General features: G+C 38.1%; 1 protein-coding gene across 2 annotated transcripts in view; it reads right to left on the bottom strand.

Annotated features, from left to right (window-relative positions):
* Positions 1–22,556, bottom strand: part of SRGAP1 (SLIT-ROBO Rho GTPase activating protein 1) — a 309,052-nt gene that overhangs the window by 128,129 nt on the left and 158,367 nt on the right. For both annotated transcript variants that reach the window (XM_004465049.5, XM_004465050.5), the window contains exon 3: positions 19,474–19,636. In XM_004465049.5, coding sequence (XP_004465106.1) covers positions 19,474–19,636 — 163 coding nt within the window. The remainder of the gene's footprint in view (positions 1–19,473; positions 19,637–22,556) is intronic.

Raw genomic sequence — 22,556 nt, 5'->3', positions numbered from 1 at the left:
CAGTGACAGGAATGGTCCTTTTCCTCATGGCATGGAAACAAGGAAAGGACTATCTCATGTTATCTCTCCCCCACTTTAAACATGTCTCCAATTTATTACAGTAAGAACAAAATCTATCCTTTCGTCTAAATACTACACTGGACCTCAAAAGGAGCAGTCTTTAAACCAAAACACACCAGCTGTGGCACAGTTAGTACACTGGCTTATTAGGCTAATGAATGAGACCCTCTAATTAGAAAACATCTGGATTATCAAAGATCCATCAAAATTCAACAAGTTAAAAATGCCTCTGGATTCTATTTCACAAAACATTTGAAAACAGTGAGAGTAGATCCTTGACCCTTGAACAGAAACTGTCAAGTAAGAAACATAATACTGATATTAAGGAAAGTGAACAATGTTCCCTTTGTATAGGAGAAAAAATAAACTTATGAAATGATATATGTTTGAAATAAAAGTATTTTCCATGTTGAGATTAGCTGATTAAAATTACTTTCACACAAGGAAGGAAAAGGAAAGTCTCGTCAACTGCTGCCAAGGTATGGAGTTGGAAAGGGAAGAGGTTACTTTTTTTTTCTCCCATTAAAATGAGTCTATATAAATTCAATGGGAGTAAAACTTATATTTCAATAGCATTTTGAGATTCTGACCCAAGAGGAAGTGCAATTCAGTTAACATTTAAAAATATCTCCAATGTATAAACTCAGAACTGAGTTCCAAGCCTATTTAATAATCTATTATTACTCCAATGTTTCAGATACCTCAAATGTACATTCAAAACTGACAAAGTATGTACCTTTTTCCATTATAAAAATGAATTAAGCATATTGATGAATACTGGAAAAAATAGAGACAGAAAGACAAACCTACCACCATTATGATTTGATGTATTTCCTTAAAGTTTGTCTAAACATAGATTTGACTTGTAATCATTCTATAATGATATAATATCTTTTTCAGTTGCCAATTTTCAACTAAAATTCAGTTGCCACAAATTTTTCCATGCTATTACATAATTTTTAGAATCAGCATTATTATTGGATTCATAACAACAATCCAATAAATGTACTATAGTATATTAACCATTTCTCTATTATGGTTTCCAGTGTTAGCATTACTTTCTATTCAATCATTTATTTATTTACTTATTCATACAATTCCACCAATGTTTTAAGTACTCTGAATGGTAATGCTGACCTACAGGCCTATCTTGTAATTTGTGTTCTGTCCTTAAGACAAATTCCTAGCCATGAAATTACTAGGGTAAGTGTATAAGCATTTTTAAAACCCTTGATACATGTTGGTAAGTTATTTTCTAAAAGGCTTATAATGAATTTATACTACTTCCAGGACAACAGTGTCTCTCAAGTCAGAAACCTGGGTTTCATCCAAGACTTGCTTCTTTTTGAAAGAAAGTCACCAATCTTATCTATCCAGCTCATCCATTTATTTGTACTTACTTGTACTGTCAGAAGCTTTTTCTAAAATAAAGATCTAATTATGTCCTTCTTCTGATTAAAATCTTTCAAAGGCTTGCTATATTTTTCAGGATACAGTTCAAATTTCTTGACTCACTTGTGACTTCCTCCACCTAACAAGTCTACTTCACCCTCCACAAATCCCAAACCATGTTCTTCGGTCTGATCATCAACTGCTAGCTCACAGGTCCTGTTTTCCATACCATCTCCTCTGCATTCCTCTCCTCTGGTACAATCCTATACAGCCTTACTTACTACTGTGAAAACTGTCTTTGAAATTTGCCTCATTCCCCAACAAAGAAAGAAATTGACTTCCTTCTCTGTGATCTTATGAATATATTCCTTTATCATAACCCCTAGGTTGTATAATTTAATAGTTAAAATCAAACTGCCTGTGTTTGAATTTCATTTCTGTTTGTTTACTCTATGCACAAGGCTCCAGTTTCTCTAAGGTGAACAGGGATATTGACAGCCTCTAAATCACAGGGTTTTATTGTGAAGGTCCTTATTAGACACTTAACGCAAAACCTGGCCCACAAGTGTTAAGTTGATGCTACCTATTATTACCACATTTCTTTCTCCCCTCACAGAGAGAGACTTTCTTTGAGAGCAGGGTCCACATCTCAGTCATCTTTGTACTCCCAGGTCCTAGTAGTTGGTGCCTGGCACATCACAGGTGCTGGATATATGTTTGGTGAATGAATGAGATCCAGAGCCAAGTAAGGCAAGGCTCTCACCATCTAGAGTTCTGTGTCTCACAGAGGAGCCAAATAGGCCAAAAGAGCTTTCGACAAGGAGCACTGCAGTAGAAGTGCTACACTGGGTGGGCCCTGATCAGGATCCCTATTCCTGGGGGCCTGCAGGCTTGCTCTCTGGAACCTCTGAAGAAGGAGTCTGGAGCCTCCCAGAAAGGCAGAACAAAGAGTATAATTAACACAAACACATGTGAGCACAGTGAGTAATCAATCAAGTCATGTATGTGGTTGGAAATGACCAATTCAGAGGGCCTCTGACCTCTCACAGAAGTATTTTTCAAGTTAATCTATTGTGACTCATACTGAGTCAGACTGGAAATAAGAGAAAAGAGGAAAAGCAAACTAAATATTTAATGAGAGAATTTCAAATGATTTTAGTCTCTCACGCTTGGTGAGTTCTGGATGCAAATTCTTGTTTAAAGGGGTTGGGCCATGTTTCCCCAGCATATGTACTTTTAAGTGTCTAAAACTTATGTTCATGTGTCTTTATAATAATTGATTCCCTTCACGTATACTCTAAAGACAAAGGCAACAGCATTGTACAAAATGCCTGGTGGAGAAAGTTGGGTTGGGCTTAATGGCTTGACACAAGCTTCTAAAAAATATTTATAGTGCAGTTTCTGCGCATTTTCCTTCTATCTGCCAAGGGACATGGTTTCATACTTAGTCAAATTACAACTAAATATCAGTGCATGAATTTAGTCTCATGATCTACTTCATTACCAAGAAGAAAAATATTCAGTATCCTTTTACACAAAATTCCACTCCACTAGTGGGAAAAGTAGAAAGAATCACAGATACAGGGAGAACAAAATTTTGTTTAGAAAGGAGTCAAAATGTAAGCCTAAAGGGAAATATCTGGGGCATCCCATAGAATATCTACCAATGCAACTGCTAGGCAAATGAGGCATTCTGCACTCAGGCAAAAACGGACTGATGTTGCTGGGTTCAGCTTGTAAGCAGACAATTTGAAAGATGCAAAGTCACCTCTATCAAAGTCACTCAAACCTACCAGGTATTAAAAACTTGAAGTCTAGTAAGACAGAGTTAGGCAAAGCAATTTAACTACAGTCTCCCAGAGATTTAAATCTTTGGTCCATCCATGTGCCAGGTGAGCCCTGAATTTCACAGAATGGCAACACCTACTCTCCAGTTCATAGGACTTACCCAGGAGAACTAACAAGGAGATGATAATGGGCCCATCCCAAGGAATAGAGTGTCTGCATCTACAAGCGAGATAGTTTCATCCATCTGCCCCATGGGATCTAAGCTCCCTCTCAATTAGAAGCAGAGTGGGAATCACCATCCCCAAATCCTCAAGACTGGGGAATGAACAAAATAGACTTCTTATTATTCTACTATAGACTTATTATTATTGTTCTAGCAATGGAAGAACTCTTATCACTGATATAAAGGCAGTGGCCACCAGAGGTTCTGAGGGATGGGAGAGGGAAGAATAGATGTAATATGGGCTTATTTTTGGGACTTTGGATTTGTCCTATATGACATTGCAGTGACAGATACAGGTATATTTTGTCATAACCTACAAAATTGTGTGGGTCAGAGTGTAAACTATAATGTAAACTGTAGTCCATGATGAGTAGCAGTGCTTTAATATGTGTTCATCAATTGTAACAAATGTAGCACACTAATGAAGGATGTTGTTAATGTGGGAAAGTGTTGGAGAGGGAGGGAGGGAAGCATATAGGAATCTCTTATATATTTAAAAAAAATTTTTTTTGGAGGTACCCAAGGGCAGGGATTGAACCCAGGATCTTGTATGTGGGAAGCCGGACCTTATATGTGGAAAGTGAGTGGTGCTTAACCACGGAGCCATATCGGCTTCCCTGAGTTGGTTTTTTCATTTGTATTGATTGTTATTTGAAGTATTTTTGTTTTTTCAGGAGGTACCAGGAACCAAACCACAGATCTGCCACGTGGGAGGCAGGTGCTCAACCACTTTAGTTATACCCACTCCCCCTTATATTTTTTATGTAACATTTACGTAATCTAAGGTTTCTTTAAAAATAAAAAAATAATAAATGGCTACAGTATGATTTATGCTATTCAAATCATTTAAACCAAGCAAAATCTCTATTTTTATATAACTACTGAACCAAATCCAAAAAACTTTTTATGAACCAATTGATCTTCAAGAATTTAACCTAATTCAGAAACATCCTTTAAAGATCTATATTTAGCCTTAATACCATGATCTCAGAACCATACTTAATTAATATGTCTACAGATAACAATGTATAAAGTCTAGGTAGCCTAAGGAATAGGAAAATTAAAAGAAATTTTCCTGACATAAGTGTCCTTTTCACCAAGCAATTGACTCCTCACACCCAACTAGAAAAATTTAGAAAACAGCTGTGACTAGTGTGCAAGTGGGCATGGAATGATAACCTACTTAAAGGGGGAAAAAACCCCAAACCTTTGAGATGGGTCCAGGCCAGACTATTTAAATAACTTCTCTAAGCCTGTTTCCTCATCTGTAAAATGGGGGAAATTACAGTACCTACTCTACAGGGTTATTATGGGGATTAAATGAGATGCCCATATTATATGGTTAATATAACACCAAGCAGATACTGAGCATTCTACCATTATGATGTTACTATCAACACAGATCATATCCTTGTTTCATCTCAATAAGTTACTGGCTGCTTTTTCTAAATGCTGATGCCACAGCCTATTCATTTTGACTTTGAAATCAGAATGTCTCAGATAGTCAGTTCAACATAATTAATGGCTTACTTTTTGGAATGAAAATAACAAGGAGAAAGTATATTCTAGAGATTTTTGCAGGCTACAACAAAACAGAACAATTGAGATAGCTCTTGATGCCTTCAGACTGCGATAAATGTTAGAAAGGTCTTTTTTAGGATAAAGTAAAACCTGTCTCCACTTAACTTCCACCAATTGGTCTTAACCACTGGAGATTTATAGACTTAGTCTTAGCCCTCTTTTATATGACAGGGTTTAAACTATTTGAAAACAGCTATTGTCTTGGCTAACACATACTTTCATTATGCTAAATATTCCCAATATCTTCATCTGTTCCCTATACGGTAAGTTTAAAGAAATGAGAAAAAATTCTCCTTATCCTTTAGAAATTGTTCATTGTCTTGAAGCTAGTGGTATTATACTTTCTTTATCCTTCAAGGGGTGGAGGCTAAGGCCTTGGGAGGGCTAGAAGGCAACACAAACATCCCAGTTACTTGCAGTCACTTGCAATTGCCCTGTTTTGTGCAGTCAGTCCAAAACCTATTATCTGAGAAGCTCAAGAACCCTGGAATCATTGCTAGATTCCCATTTTTCTGCCAATAACCTAAAGAGCAATCGTATATAGGAGTAAAAGTCTTAAGACAATCTGATTAGGATGGACTGAATACCAATTTTTGTTGTTTTAAGTTACTGGGAGGGCTTTTATAAATAAAAAAGAAATAAGCACCAATTCATTCTTAATCTACATGGATGAAAGCTTTTTGAAGACAATGTTATTACAAGTACAGAACTATTCTCTGACCGTAATTCACATGGTACAGTAAAAATTATCACCCAGATTAACGCAATTGCTTCCTCACTAAATTCCGCCAAATCAATTTCTTTTCATTTCAATGTACTCTTTATAATGTTTTCAAAAAACAGAGCTGATTATGTCATATCCCTGCTTAAAAGTATCTTTTAACTTCCTTAGTTGCTTAGATGACCGAACATCAATTCCTCCAACTTGGATTCAAAATTCTTGTGCTCCAACCTGCCTTTCTAGACCCCTGTACACCCCTTGCCATGCCACAGACCATTTCCTAACTTCAGCCAGCAGTGTAACAGATGTTGGCTTTTGGTCCAGACAAAAAAGAGGTGGCCTAATACTTCTTTACAGTTCACTACTGCTAAGAAGTGGGGAGGTGGGGTGACCAAGAAGCCCCACCTATCATCATCTTCTTCTGGCATCATTTCCTAGATCAGAACTCCAGGCCCTTGCCCTTGCTGTTCTCTCTGTACTGAGGAATGTACTTGCCCCAATTCTGCAAACTTTCATCAGACCTTGACAAAATGCCACTCCCTTTTTGAAGGCTTTCTCCATCAGAATGCCTTACTTAACCCTCTGTGCTCTTATGGTCCTTAGTCCTATCCATGTAAAAGCAGCTATCAATTTATAACGGAATTTTTAGCTTGCCATCTGTTTCCCTTAGTTGATTTAAGTTGCTTGGTGGTACCAATTGAGGATTTGTGTCTTACTCACTTTCAGTACCTACCATGTGTCTGTCACATAATAGTACTCAATAGAAGTTTGCTGAATGAAAAACAAAAGAGAATTTCTAATCTGTTTTAGAAACACTTTTTGAAAATGAAAAGAATGTAGAAGTTACAGTGGATTTGTCATGACTGCTCAGGGGAATCACTAGACCCTGCCAAGTAACAAAAGATAGCTATTTTGGTAGATCCCTGATATCACTGTCTTTAGAGGTAGAGAGATGAAATTTCTGTGGACATTTTTATTCAAGCCAGAACATCAGTCAATTATGGCTCTATGTGCTCACTGGAGACTACTTAAGTTTCACAAGTTTACTTTAAAAAGTAAAAATGGTACACATATTTATTTATTATCAATTACTGAATGTTACTGGATTTATTCAATGTAAATAGTCATATATCCAGTGTCAAAATTATCTATTTTTATAGGTTTTGGGGTTAATCTGACAAATGTTTAGATGGTAAAATTTCTGCCTGTTTATATTTAACTCTTTCTCTAATAATAAAAACATATTTCCTTCCTTTCATTGAAATTTAAAAGGTACTGAAATCAATCTCACAGCCATATTCAGTATCTTTTCTGCAACTGCATATTTTTTGCTTGCTATCATCCAATATGTCACAAGTATTTCTTAATTCAAATATTTGTTATATGTGCAATCTTCTCAATATGGCATTTCTTGCAGCTGCTGGAAGTCTTTTTAGAAGCCTACCATGTGGAATTGAACATAGTCTTCAACGAGTAAGAAACCTTGGAAAGCAACCAGAATACATTTCTTAGGTTGTTTCAGAATTTGTTGATCTCAATGCAGACACCTCAACATATGGTACAAATGTTCTCTCCTCACTAACTTCTTTCTTAAGGCAGCAACTTCCTTCCTGGGTGAGAATGGGTAAGGATTCAGTGTGTATGGCTCTTTGAAATCGTCTTTATTAAATGTTGTCTTTTACAAATAACCAAACCTGAATAACCCAAGTATTAATCAGTTTTTCATGGGAAATGAGGGATTTGGTTCCTTCTGACAAACCCCACATTTGTTATTGTAAAGCCTATGATTTAAAAACAAACCAGGCTACGGGATGATGAGAAAGTTTTGGAAACAGACAGTGATGATGGTTGCACAACACTCTGAATGTAATTAATGCAACTGAATTGTACATTGAAAATGGTTAAAATGGTCAATTTTATGTTACATATATTTTATCAAAATTTAAAAACCCTGGAACATTTCATTAAAAAAAGTTTATTTAGGAGGACTCAATTAATTTGGGTCAATGGTTCTCAACTTGGGGGAGGGGCAATTTTGCCCTCCATGGGAAAACTGTCAATATCTGATGATATTTTGGGCTGTTCTAATCAGTGAAGTGCCATTGGCATGTAGTGGGTAGAGAAATATGCACTAATTTGAACTGTTGTATCATAAGTAATGCATCATTTTTCTCTGACTACTTTCAAGATTGTTCTGTCTTTAGTCTTCTGTGATTATGATACGTCTGGTTGGGGGAATCTTTGGGTTTATCTAAGTTGGGTTTAACTAAGCTTCTTGAATGTGCAGATTTATATTAATCACCACATTTGGGAAGATTTCTTGCAATTATTTTTTTCAAAAATTTTCTATACCATAAGCATTGCCTTTTTATTCAGGGACTCTCCTGACATGAGACCTTTTGGTATTATTCCACAAGTCCTTGAGGTTATGTTCACTTTTTTCAAACATTTTATCTGTGTTGTTTATATTGAATCATTTCTATTAATCTATCTTCAAGTTTACTGATTCTTTCTTCTGATAGCTTCATTCTGCTATTGAGCGTATTTAGTATATTTTCTTATTTCACATACTTATTTTTCAGCTCTAAATTTCTATTTGGCTCTTCTTTGTGTCTTCTATTTCTTTGCTGAGACTTAACTATTTTTGATTCAAGAGTGCTTGCCCTTACTTCCTGGAATTTTTTTTTTTATTGCTCCCCCTTGTCACTTGCGCTTGCTCTCTGCTTTCTGCTCTCTGTGTCCATTTGCTGTGTGTTCTTCTGTGTATGCTTGTCTTCTCATTTTCTCTTTAGGAAGAACCAGGAACTGATCCTGGGATCTCTGACATGGGAGAGAGGCATTCAGTTGCTGAAGCCATCTCAGCCCCCTGGTCTACTATGCCTCTGTCTCTCCTTTCCATCTCCCTTTGTTGCATCATCTTGCACACCAGCTCTCTGCGGTGCAGGCTGTCAGCTCTCTGTGTGCAGGCTGTCAGCTCTCTGTGTGCGGGCTGTCAGCTCTCTGCGGCACAGGCTGTCAGCTATCCATGGTGCGCTTGCCTTCACCAGGAACCCCTGGGAATCAAACCCAGGGCCTTCCATATGGTAGACAGGAACCCAATCACTTGAGCTATATCTGCTTCCCCACTTCCTGGAACATTTTTATAATGATTGTTTTAAAAGTATATTTTAGAGCAGATGTGGTTCAAGTGATAGGGCCTCCACCTACCATAATGGAGGAACTAGGTTTGATCCCTGGGGCCTCCTAGTGAAAAAGAAGAAGAGAAAGTGCGCCCATGTGGCGAGCCAGTGCTCACATGGTGAACAGATTGCCTGTGCAGCAAGCTGAGTGCCATGCAGTGAGCCAGTGCCCATGCAAGTGAGTCACGCAGCAATATGATGACACAACAAAAGAGAGACAAAGGGGAGAGTCAAGGCGAAGCACAGTATAGACCAAGAACTGAGTTGGCACAATTGACAGGGAACCTGTCTCCATATCAGAGGTCCCCAGGATTGAATCCCAGTGAATCCTAGGGGAGAAAGATGAGAAGAGAAGACAAAAAGAGAAATGGATACAGAAGATGACACAGTGAATGGACACAGACAGCAGAAACAGCAGGGCAGAGGAGCAGAAGGGGAAGAAAAAAAATTAAAAGTATATGTTAATGAAATAAGCCAGTCACAAAAGGACAAATATTATATGAAACCACTTATATTATATATCCAGAATAAGCAATGAGGCAGAAAGTAGATTAGAGGGTACCTGGGACTATCGGAAAGAGATTTAAACATCTGTGTCATTTCAGTATTGATGTTTGTTGGTTGTCTTTTCCAATGTAAATTGAGATCTTCCTGGTTATTTTTTTTTAAAGAAAGATTTATTTATTTGTTTATTCATTTATTTCTTCCCCCTCCCTCCATTGTCTGCTCTCTGTGTGTTCCACTGTGTCTGCTTGTATTCTCGTTAGGTGACTCCAGGAACCAATCCTGGGGCCTTCTGGAGTGGGAGAAAGGTGATCATTCTCTTGAGCCACCTCAGCTCCCTGCTCTGCTGTGTTCTCTTATTATCTCTCCTTTGTGTCTCTTTTTGTTGTGTTATCTTTCTGCGCCAGCTCTCCACATGGGCCAGCCCTCCTGTGCAGGGCAGCACTCCATGTGGGCCAGCTCACCACACGGGCCAGCCTATCTTCACCAGGAGGCCCTGAGTATCGAACCCTGGACCTCCTATATAGTAGATGGGAGCCCAATTGCTTGAGCCACATCTGCTTCCCCTGGTTCTTTGTATGTTAAGTAATTTTGGATGTACTCTGTATATTTGGAATGTTAGGTTATGCGTCTCTGGGTCTTGCTTAAACCAGATGGAGAATGTTGGTATTTTTTGTTTAGTAGGAAATCAACTTGGTTGGATTCAGGGTGCAAATTCTGATCTGCCTTCAATGAGTAGTGGTTTCAATATCATTTCTGCTTTCAACACGTTTGCAGCACAATTTAGATTTGTCCTGCATATGTACCATCCAGTAATAAGTCTCAAACAAGATTGGTAGTCTATCTCTTAGTTCCATTTTCGAAGTTTTAGGTAGGTATACTGTTTAGGATCAGATGTATGCATGTGATCCTCACCCCCAAGCTGATTGGGGGTGAGCCCAGGAGTTCATAAAAGGCTTTATGGGTTTGCTTTCCCAATCTCCTCTGTCTCTGCAACCTCCCTAGTGCTTTTTGGTTTCTTGGGGCTCCCAATGTCAGTCCAGTAACCAGAAATCTGGGGCTTTAGTTACTCCACTCTGCCACCTACTTTTCATGACTTTGCTTGTATCTGGGGTCAAGCAACAGCAGGATGAGGGAGAGAAATAAAACAATGGGTGTTTATCCACCTTCTTGGGGACACAGATCCTTCTATGGAGGGGAAGAAATCCCTCCCTCAGCATTCTAGGTGTCTTGGGTTCCTTCTGTTGTTGCCGTTGTGACTGCTGCCATCAGGAGATTGTCTGGGGACTGGGGCATGACAAAATTTGAGATAAGGGAAAAAAGGAAAAATGGAATATTTTCTTTACTCTCCCTTTGAGGCTCTTTGAACCACAAATAGAAGGCTTATCCCAGGGCTCTCTACATTTATGTCCAATGCCCATCTCTGGACCTCAAGTTGTCCTGAGCCCAGCCTGGTGGATACTGGAGAAAAATGAGAAATTTACTGCTGGTTCAATGGTATTTTGAACTCTGGTCTTCTCCAATCTGCCTGCTACTATTTATGCTCCAAGCATTCTTTCCAGGATTATAGCTGCATTAAATAAGAAAGGTAGGATGGAACCTATATTAATCTTTTTATTTCTTCTTCCTTTTGGGGGGCACTGGTTTTCTTTAAAGGTCTTTCATAAAGCTGAACTGATGGTAAATTTATAGCCAGGCCAATCCCACATGTCCTTTACTTACTAAATAATAAAAGCAACAACGTAAATCCAAAAACAGCAGCACCAACAATTAATATTCATTGAGCACTTAATATGTGCCAGCTATCTTGATAAGCAGTTTATTAATACAAATTACAAATATCTTCTAAAATATTTCAGAAAATTACATCAATGTAAGAAAGGCAACTTGATTTATTTATAGAAAAATGAGGCAGCCAACTCAAGAGAATCAACTAGAATTTTAGCTTGAATTATTCTTACTTATTTATCCAGGTCCCCATCAATAATTAAAGTGCCTTCAAGGCCACTGGTACACAATTTAAATTTTCTGCTACACTGCCCTGAAATGCTCTGAAAAAGTTAGTCTTCTTATATTATTTACTATGGTTACATCAGCACACTAAATTGTACATGGCAGCTCTCTGCTAAGAAAATAGTCAATTTATTTTTCAGGGAATGAATTACTCATTGCTAAATCACAATCATGACCAACATTAGTCCAGAAAGGCAAAAGGTAAGAATTTTACCCAAGGCATGAAATTCTAATGCCATCCTTTGACCTAACAATTCTACTTCTAGGAATTTAGCATAAGAAAAAATATCAGAGATGTTTGAAAGATTTAAATGTCCAACTGCAAGGAAATATTGCCATGCAAATGGTGAAGCAATATGCAGGCAATATTATCCTATTTTGAAAAGTTATTTTGAGACATGGGAAATGCTAATATTTTATGTGAAAAAGGTAAGCAAGCTATATGCAATGAAATCTTAATTTTGTCTATGCTTGTATATTTACATATATGTTTATATGTATAAACACTGAAAAGATGGAGCCCAAGTTATTAATAGTAGATAGTGTTAATATGGATAATATTTCCATTTTATATTTTTAGTATTTTCTAAATTTCTAAAATGTATACTTTCATATTAAAAAAAGAAATAGTCTCTTAGAGTATATGTCAATTGATAGTTTTCAGATTTTAAAAAATTATGTATCTTTTCCTCAAAATAAGGTCAGAACCTTAGAGAGCTTTAGTATAATTGCACTTTTTATTAACTTACACTAAAGAGTCAGTTTGAAATATTAACTTATTTTAAATAGTCTATTAAAAATACATCTCTTTTCCCAGGAAATGTCTTTTTTTTCTTTCTCATTGGGGTATTTAAATGAATATGATTTACTTTGATCAAAATTTAAAAATGACTACAAAGTTTCAAATCTTACTAGTATTCTCTTCTTCTTTTCTGATTAAAATGTACAAGCAGTAAGTATGAAAGTAGGTCAATTTAACTTCTGTGATTCTTATGGCATTTATGCCAAATGAGGATAATTCTCAGTAGTTCAGGGCCAGTCATTGCCGCTTTGAGTTCCTGCCTATAACTCAAAATGATTGGCAGACCTTTTGCTGCCTTATCCCAGGAATATCATTCTTCAGGATTTTCTTCTTTAGGATATTCATGAGGGATGAATGGGACCAAGGACAATGATGTCCCAATTTTCAGAGGTTTGTGACCTGTGCTTTCAGTGACATCTCCAGTTACCATGAAAAAAAACTCCAAGAGTCCACGAAGAGTCTATGAACCATCTAAGACATGAGCAAAGCAAGACTATATACCAACAAGCCTGGATCTGCAACTTTTATCTCCTACCATTTTATTTCCTCTTCCCTGAAATATGGATTTTAATACCTACTCATTGGGTTAATGCATGAAATGGGTGCACTATTAAAACTCATAAGTGGTAGCTTAAAGATGCTATTATTAATGGTGAACAAAAAAATTATACTTGTGTATATGTTTATATAAACAAAGAAATGATAAAAACATTAATAATTTGGAAACAATCCCTTGGGAAATGACAGCCCTCAAGGTAATTCAAAACCTGAAAAGATAATTTAACATATTCAAATGTCACCATTTTACGGTACTCATTCTAAACTACATACTTCTATTAACATTCTTAAAATTGGTAAACAAGATTTTATGATAAGGCACTGAAATAACCAAAGTGGTCACTGCAAGTTGGCTGTAACCTTTCCTGCAACTGTGACTGCTGACATTAATTACATTTTTATGTGCAGCATATGAACTGCACATTTTCTGGCTGTAGCACCAAACCAGATGAAGAACACTTTCTTTCAGCATGAGTAATGGAAAGAAGGCAGGAAAATCTCATGACTTTGGGAGGCAGGGCTTGTGAACAGGGAAACATCACCCCTTGTTCTTTGAGAAAGAAGTGAGAGCTGATAACGGAACAAAACCATAGGAACGAGTAATTCCTAAGCTCTGACCCTTTCCTAAAATGGTAAAGCACAATGTAAACAGGTAAATGCAGATGCTCTCCCATCCATTCTTGCATTGTCCATACCTAATGAAAGTCTGGAAATGAAGACTCTTCTTGCTTAATGAATGAAATAAACCATTGAAGGCTCAAAGGTGAGTGAGACTCTCCATGTGAAATGGCTGTGGTAGGCCCAAGAGGCATGGGGTGTTGACCAACACAGGCATTCACTTGATTGTTTCCTGGTTTCCAATTAATTGTTGAAATTGAGGACAAAATTTTAATTTGACTGTAAGCACTGATGTGTGAGGGCATTTCTGAGTCCACTTACAAATATGATTTGGAACTTCATAATAAATACATAATACAAATAAAATGTGATTTGATCGTGACTGCCACATAGTTGTGCTGTATAATCTCTTTAGAATGAAGATGCATTTAGTATAATGCCTCATGTAATCTCACATTACATGATTATTGCAGGTGTATGGAATAAGTATTTATAATATAAATAATTGTAATGATAGTAGCTGTGGTGGTTTGAAGCTATATGTACCTCAGAAAAACATGTTCTTATATCTAATCCATTCTTGTGGGTATAAACCCATTGTAAGTAGGACTTTTTGATGAGGTTACTTCAGTTAAGGTGTGGCCCACCTAAATCAGGATGATTCTTAATCTTATTACTCAAGGCATTTAGAAGCAAAATGAAATTCTGACACAGGGAGAGAAATCGACAGGAAGCAAGAAGTTGAAATTCAATGGAACCCAGAAGAGAATGGACAGGCCAGAAGAGGCTGCCATGTGCCTTGCCTTGTGACAAGCTAAGAGTGAAGGATTGCTGACAGCCAGCCCCAGAAAAATACACTCTTCAGGGAGAAAACATAGTCTGATGATGCCTTCATTTGGATTTTTCCTAACCTCAAAACCATGAGCAAATAGAGTCCCATTGTTTAACCCAACTCATTTCATGTTTTTTGCTTGAGCAGCCTAGGAAACTAAAACAGTAGCTAAAAGTTACTTAGAACTTCTGAAGTCCTGGAGAGCTCAGTGTGTGACTCACAAATTCTCCAAACAAGTATATGAAATTGATTACTATGCCCATTTTATAGATGTAAGAACTGAGGCTTAACGGGTTTAGACCAAGTTCACATAGCCATTAAAAGTGATTCATATCCAAAATGTCTGATTTCAGAGCCTAAGAGTTGAATCACTACATAAATCTAACCAATAAGCTTCATTTAGAGTGTCAAAGGCCTACATTGAAAATAAAATAAACAATGTTTGGATAATTGGTTATCCAAATGGAAAACTTTCTGTCAAGTTTAGGCAACCAGATATTTTTATAACTGGTTCTGATATGATTTAAATTTAAAGTAATTCAGAGAAGATATGGCTCAAGAGATTAAGCACCTGCTTTCCACATGGGAGGTCCTGGGTCAGTTCCCCATTCCTCCTAAACAAAACCAAACAAACAACAAGCAAAACAAATGAAAAAATCAACTCAGGGATGCTGATGTGGCTCAGTGATTGAACAAGGTCCTGGATTCAATTTCTGGCCCTGGTACCTCAACAACAATAACAACCAAAAAAAACCAAAAAAACAAAAAGTAAAGCCTCAAAGCTATTCCCTATATCTATATATGGGATTAAACATTCCTAAAAGTGGCTTTTTCATTGTTACATCCATTTGAATGCAAAAGCATTCCTAGAGTTATCTTCTCCAAATGCATTAAAAGACAGAACAGTTTGAGTATGAGGATCTTCTGTCACTGACTAAACTGAGTAAGATACAGGTGTGAAAGAGGCAAGACTATCAAGTACCTAGCATCTATCTGGATCCCCATACAGTTGTGGGGTATATATATATTTTCTTTAAAAAGATACTTAGATTACATAATGTTACATAAAAAATAGAGGGTATCCCATCTGCCCCACTCCCAAAACCTCCCACATTTTCCCATATTAACAACATCCCTCATTAGTATGGTACATTCATTACAATTGAGAACACATTTTGGAGCACTGCCACTAAGCATGGATTATAGTTTTACATTGTAGTTTACACTCTCTCCTGCACAATTTTGTAGATTATGGCAAGATATATAAAGGCCTGTATCTGTCATTGCAGTGTCATTCACGTCAATTCCTAAGTCCCAAAATGCCTTCATATTACACCTGTTTTTCCCTTTCCCTGTCCTCAGAACCTCCAATGGCCACTGCCTCCACATCAATGATATACTTTCTTATATTGCTAGAATCACAATAAGTCTACAGTAGAATACCAAGTCCATAGTTCATTCCCCAATCTTGAGGATTCTGAGATAGTGATGCCTACTCCACCTCTAATTGAAAGGGGGCTTTGACCCCATAGGGCAGATGGATGGGACTCTCTTGCCTGCCATTGTAGACTCTCTCATTTCCTTGGGCTGGCTGTTGTTCATCATCATCTCCTTGTTAGTTGTACTGTGTGAGTCCAATGAACTGGAGAGTAGGTGTTGCAACTCCATTGAGATTCAGGGCCCAGCTGGTACCAGGACAACCCAAAGATTTAAGTCTCTTGGACATACACCTATCAACTCCAGAAATAATTATAGGTTCAAATAGAAGGGTCAGAAAAGCCATGTGTAGGGAAATCAAAACTGAGTCAAACTGTGTCACACTGGGGAGCATAAATTCCAAAGTAGGACCCATGGGCAAGGTACCAAACTCCTGAGCTATCTGCCCTTATTATAGTGTCTGGATGTCTCCAGATACCTCAAGAGCCCTGCTATTTGAGGTAGTATTTACTTTGGCAGTCAATGAGATCCTGCTGAAATGTGCATAAGTGTAACTTCTGGAATGACCTTCCAGCTCACTTTGAAGTTCCTTAGCCATATAAACTCATTTGTCTTTACCTTTCCCCCCTTTTGGTCAAGATCTTTCTCCAGTTGCATTGCTAGTTGGTGCTTGGTAATACTCCCTTAGTACCAGGGAGGTTCATCCCCAGGAGTCATGTCCCATGCTGGGGGGAAGATAATGCATTTATATGCTGAGTTTGTCTTAGAGAGAAGAGATGTGGGGTATTTTTGAAAAGTGAGAAAGTGTCTCAAAATTCTTTCCCAAAAAGGACATGCATTATGTTCACTAATGACTCCATGGACAGTTTCTAAAGGTTATTTCAGAATAACTCTGATGATTTCTTTCATTTCTGATAGAAAATAGCCTCTGCAGCCATGACAGAGGAAGAAGAACTGGAGAAGAGGGAGGTTGGTGACAAAAAAAAAACAACAACACAGAAGAGACCAGTCTTGCTTTCTAATATGAGGGAAGAGAAGTTCTTTGTACTTGGTAGAAATGGATTCTGGATTCCCATTCTTTCAGATAGCAAATGTGTCTAACGGGCTGTTCTGATTCTTCAATAAACTCCAGCCTTTCCCTTTAGATTTCTACCCCTCTTGTTCTTTCTTTTTCCACCTACTAGAAATTGGTATACAATCCCTGTAATTGTAATGACTTAATTTTCCAGGTGGTCAGCAATGGCTAGGAATGAGAAGACTACTCAAGAAGTTGGGAGGATTTTACCCTCTAAAAGCCAAAATAACCAGGAGCCCTATGTAAATAGGCAGTTTGCAAGGAGTATAATTCTGTGAGCCTCAGAAAATCTGAATAACAAGAAAACTGCTAGTTAGCAAACAACCAGGTGTGTGTGTGTGTGTATGTGTGTACTGTGTACTTACTCCCCAGAGTCCCCTTCAAGAGATCCAGGAACTTAATCCCCCAACTACTGGGAATATTGGCTGCTGGCTTTTGAAACTCACAGCTGAATTCCTCTCTGGGAATTGCTCTCAGGAATTACCCTTGGGAATTACCCTTCACCAAATGGAGCTGCTCAACCCCAACATTACTTACTCCCTCCCCAAATCCAATAACTGGAATACAAAGGCTAGACCTCTTTCCCTGGATGTAAGACAACTCCAAAGAGCCATCCTGGCTCCAGAGCTCCTGTAGGATCAGTTTCTCCCTCTGCCCAATCCTTGCCTCTGTCATTCCCTTAGAGAAAGTGGTGGACATTCCCCAATAAGTCTCTGTAAGTACAGCTCTGCTTCCAGGTCTGTTTTCCTGGGAACCCAACCTAAGACAAGCAGAATTAATACAACTCTTTTATTTTATGGATAAAGGGAAGCAGATGAAGAGAAGTTGAACCATCTTCCAAGATCACACGGTAAGTAAGAGGAAGTGCTTGGATTCAAATCCAAGTCCAGTCAACTCTTGGCTAAGTTTTGATCTTGACTAAGATTCACAAAATACAAATGCTTACATCTTAGTAAGACATATGAAGTCCCTTCTTATATGGCCGTGCTTTCTTGCCTCCCATCCCCTCACTCCCTCCTGTGAGACCCTTGTTCTAGTCACATCAAACTCTCTGCTTCCCCTGAACACCCCGTGCTTCCCGACACCCTTTTGTCTTTGCACAAGCTGTCCTCTTTTCCTGGAATAGCTCACTGTCCTTGTCTGCTTAATAAATTCCTTTTATGTTACAAGTTGCAGTATAAGTGTTCTCTCTTCTCTGAAGAATTTCCTAACCCCAAGGCAGGGTTACTCCAGCTTTCAAACTTCCACAGTTGGTAGCACAGTGGGGATGAGTTCCTTGCAGCCTGGGGCAAGTCTTTTACCTCTGCCTTCCCAGCCAGGCATTTGAAAGATGTTTGCTTGAATGGATAAATAGATGAATTCAATTGTGGTGCTGGTCTGAGAAGTCCTGACTGAGTGGATGCTAGTCCCTCTAAAAATCGAAAGCACCATATGGTGTCCTCTAAATTTGGATAAACTGTGGCCCTTCTTGAGCACAGGACTATTTTGCTCATAAGAGATGTTGAACCTGCTGAACTGTTTGAGGCCTCAGATATAAGGGATAACACACAAGAAAACCATGTCACTTTTATTGCTTAGTCTAAACTATTTTTTAAAAATCCCTACCATTTAAGATACATAGGTTATTTCTCCACTGAATCACTTCTTAATTAACATGATCCTTAATTTCAATTTTTAGAATTTCTCCTTTGTTTGAAACATTTTTCTCTATTTAATAGAATAAAAGATAACTTAGAGTTTGCTAAATTCCATTTCTAGGTCAGAAATCAAATCTAATGTGGATACATCAAATGTAACTAAGAAGTTTTCCAGCTGGCCTGCTTAACACTACATCTTTGTTTTACGGGGCCCCTTGGAAACATAAATATGCCATTAATCCACAGGGTGTTTCCCCTACTCCCCACTTTCTGGGACTAATAATGACTTACTGAACAGAAGTGTAGATATTGGTATAAGCACCTAACACTAGTAGTACAAAGCTGAGGGGAAAAAACCCTTGCCCTACAATCATAAAAACTGAAAACCAGTCTTACTGAGTAAGTAGCTGCATTCTCTACACAGGAAATGGTCCAATTTTGTTATTGTTCTCAACAAAAATGTCCAAACAACAAAAAAAATTGCCGAGAGCTAGCAAAGACTAGGAACGATAAGAGTCTTAAAAGTCAAGTTCCTATTTTTTAATGGCTCTGGGTATGAGGAAGCTCTTTGGTGAATTTTATGTGTCCTGTGGAATTTTTTTTCATGGGGCCCTCTTACAGCATCTTCTGCTGGTCTGGTGGGAATTACGAATAGAGATAACATTTTCCTGAGAGAGCAGCACATGTGGTTATCTTGTTTTTCACAAGTCTCTGACCATGTGTGAGCCTCAAACACAGAATGTGAGGCTTCCCTCTCTGGTTTGATTTTTTTTGTAACTGCGGGCAGCTGGTTCCTAGGGATGAAAGTGCAATTCACAGGTACAACTTCTTTTCAAAATTTTGCTCACATGGTTCAGCTGACAGGCCACAGATTTAGTGATTTACAAACTCTACTTGTATGCCTGCCCAAAATATTTTATTTTGTCTTTAAAATATTAATTGGGGTTTCCACTTTTAACTGAATACTTAATCAACACCAGGCACTATTCTCCGTGCTGGTTATAAACAAAGCAATGAAAAGGAAGCACAATCTGGCAGGATTATGAAGTTTACCTTTTTAAACATCCTGGTGGAATCCTCACTTATCTGCATGAACCGCATAATCACATTGTTCAGATAGATGTCACTCAAGGTTGCATGGTCTTTGCTTTCTCGTCTCACTTGGTTCAGGAGTAAATACCAGCAGTTCACTGGAGACAAGAGATTCTGATCTTTCCTGAGAAATGAAGACAGACAGAATGACCACCAATTTCAAAGCTGCCTCAATAGGCTGAGTGAAGTAACCAAGGCAAAGGAGCCACAACAGACAGATTTTGTTGCTGTTCTTTCCAACTCTCGGTGTTTCTCATACAAGGAAGGACACACAGTGGCCAGTGGAACAGCCTTCCCGGCTGTGGGTGGCACCGAGCCAGCACATCCCCAGGCTTGGAAGGAAACATTTGGACCAAGAACACCAGTCAACACCCACTCTCCTGACAAGGGCTATGGGTCCTTAACTTACACTGTGCATAGGCAGGTCCTCGGCTTTAAATACCTCATTGAAGAAAGCAATTTGTTCACCACAAAACCTACTGACTAATGTCTCATGGATACACTGTGATTGCCACTGTGCACAAAGTCTGCTTTGAATGTTCAGTCTGCTGTTGGAAAATAAATTTGGTTAGCAATGCTGTCCAAGGGCCAAAAATTTTTGGGTTATTTATTAATTCCCTGATATATAACCTCCAGCCTCCCCAAAAGTATTCCTGGGAATCAGAACTTTATAGCATTGTCTCAAGTTTCATGAATAAAACCAAGAAGTTTGCTGGCTTATGACTTGTCACATGTCCTGTTTAAATCCATCCAACTCCTGACAGATTTGTAAATACTTCTTGTTTTATTTTAGATAATAAAGTTAAAAGTAAATATGAACCACAGAAGGAGACTTTTAAAAAATCTTAAAGAAACTCCAAAAAAAACCAGTGGAACCGAGATGTTACTACTTTAAATAAAAATCAAAGAACAAAGATTTTTGTTTTGTTTTTACTTTAAAAACTATAAAATGACGAAACAGTGCAGAATGTTTATCCTAACTCAGGAACACAAGCTCCATTTAATGAGACACTTTACTCTCCTATTATTCATGGTCATTTATGACTCCTGAATATTAATTAAGTTAGGAAAGAAACAATTAAGCCAGGTCTTTCTGCCATTAACTCTCCCCAACTCAGGATTTAACGCTGCGTCAAGTCAAAACTCTCTCTAGAAAAGGAAGTCAAGGATGGAAGCAGGAAGCAGGATTGGGCATGGAAGAAGAAAGCCCTGTTCTAGGGTCCGAGCACATGCACTAAAAAGAGTTCTCTTCATTCTCCCCACTGGCACACTAACAATCACACTCCCCATCGAGGGAGCACCCCATTTTTCTTAAAGCCCTCAGGCAAGGGGCAGTGTTTCTGTTGCAGGTCATCTGGGACCTTTCTACTGTCAGTAGAGGAAAGTTTTACCTTATTAGGTTTATTATTGACCTAATAATAATAATATCAATTAGAATGTTAGTAGCTCTCATTTGCTAAGAATCTACTGTGAGAAGTAGTAGAGATGTTAAGAGCATGGAGTCTGGAATGAAACTACATTCAAATCCCAAGACTACCATTTACTAACGACGTGATCTTGAGCAAATCATTTTAACCTTTCTGTGCCTCAGTTACTTCATTTGTAAGAGTGGGTAAAATAAGAGAACCTAATTCCCAGGATTATTATGAGAATTATTTGAGTTAATATATATTTTTAAATGCTTACAATAATGCTTGGGTATATAAGCTATAAAGTTATCTATAGCTTACTTCATCTAACCAAGTTAGTTACAGACATTATGTCTACTTAATCTTCACAACTACCATTTAAGGCAGAAACTTTTTTTCTATCCTTCAATGAGAGGACTGAAGGTCAGCAAGACGCAGTGATTATTTAAAGACCAAACCGAGTGTCAGAGACAGCATTTGAGCCCAGGGAGGCAGATCCAAGTCCTGGTCCTCCACTACACAGTACCACCTTTATGCCAAAGACTCTTCATCTTCAAATAATGAGTGTTCCAAAACTGTGTCAGAGCACTTACATGACTGGAATGTTACAGTGCTAATGACAGAAGACGTGTTTGGTAAAATGGAGAAAGAATATTGAGTGGATACCTCTGCCACCTATCTATCATATCAAAGATTTTTTCATGTTTCTCATAAAAATCTCATTTTACAAGTTAGGAAAATAGGCTCAGGGAGGTTAAGTAACTTGACCAAAGTTACACAGTGGAGTCAGTTTTCAAACTCAGATCTGCCTGACCCTTTAGTTAAAAAGGCTGTTTGAGGTTTTCCTAATCCTGCTGTGTCCTTTCCATAGGCTTACTATCCATCTTATTTTCAGTACCATATTCCATACTAAACTTACTAAGTCAAAGAAAATTCCAAGCTGCTTACTTTTTGAAGAAAACAAACCAGGAGAAGCAAAAAGTGGCATGTGACCCATCAAGGGGCGAAACTAATGTGCACGGACCCTTCCATGTTTTCAGTTCATAACTGACTATTGCACACAGAACACATAAAAAGGAACTCAAAAATATTTATGGAATAAATATTTTTCCTTCTTATTTGTGATCACTTTAAGCAAAGGACAGCAGTTAGTATAAATGTGAATACTGTACTGTCTCCAGTCTCATCTTTCTAGCCCCAGTCTCTATTAAGTAGATTTGACATACATTCATATGTTCAATCTGAGAATCATCACTAACATATTTATTTCTATGCTAGATCAACACTAGAGGTGAAAGTTATCAAAAAAAGAGAAAAAGTATTCCAAGTTGGTAATGGGTTCCTCTAAACAATTCTGTATTTGCTTCCACAAAAGCACACCAGAGATAGTTCCCACCCTCCTTTTTATATAGTATCCTAGGCCGAAGATGGGTAAATGGAGCTGCAAAGCCACTGGTGAAGGCAAGGATGCACTTCCTCACAGTTTCTTCCCATCTGGAGTCCTGGGTGAGCAGAAGGGCCTCCCTGGTTGTCTCCCCACAGGTGGATAGAGGTTTTCTGGTTTACCTTTTCACTCTGCTGGCAGCTCCTCTGGTCCTGACTCTCTGCAATGGGGGTGGGTGTGTGCAAACCCTC

Source organism: Dasypus novemcinctus, chromosome 12, assembly GCF_030445035.2.
Source record: "Dasypus novemcinctus isolate mDasNov1 chromosome 12, mDasNov1.1.hap2, whole genome shotgun sequence".
Lineage (NCBI taxonomy): Eukaryota > Metazoa > Chordata > Mammalia > Cingulata > Dasypodidae > Dasypus > Dasypus novemcinctus.
This window is presented reverse-complemented; position numbering and strand designations above follow the sequence as displayed.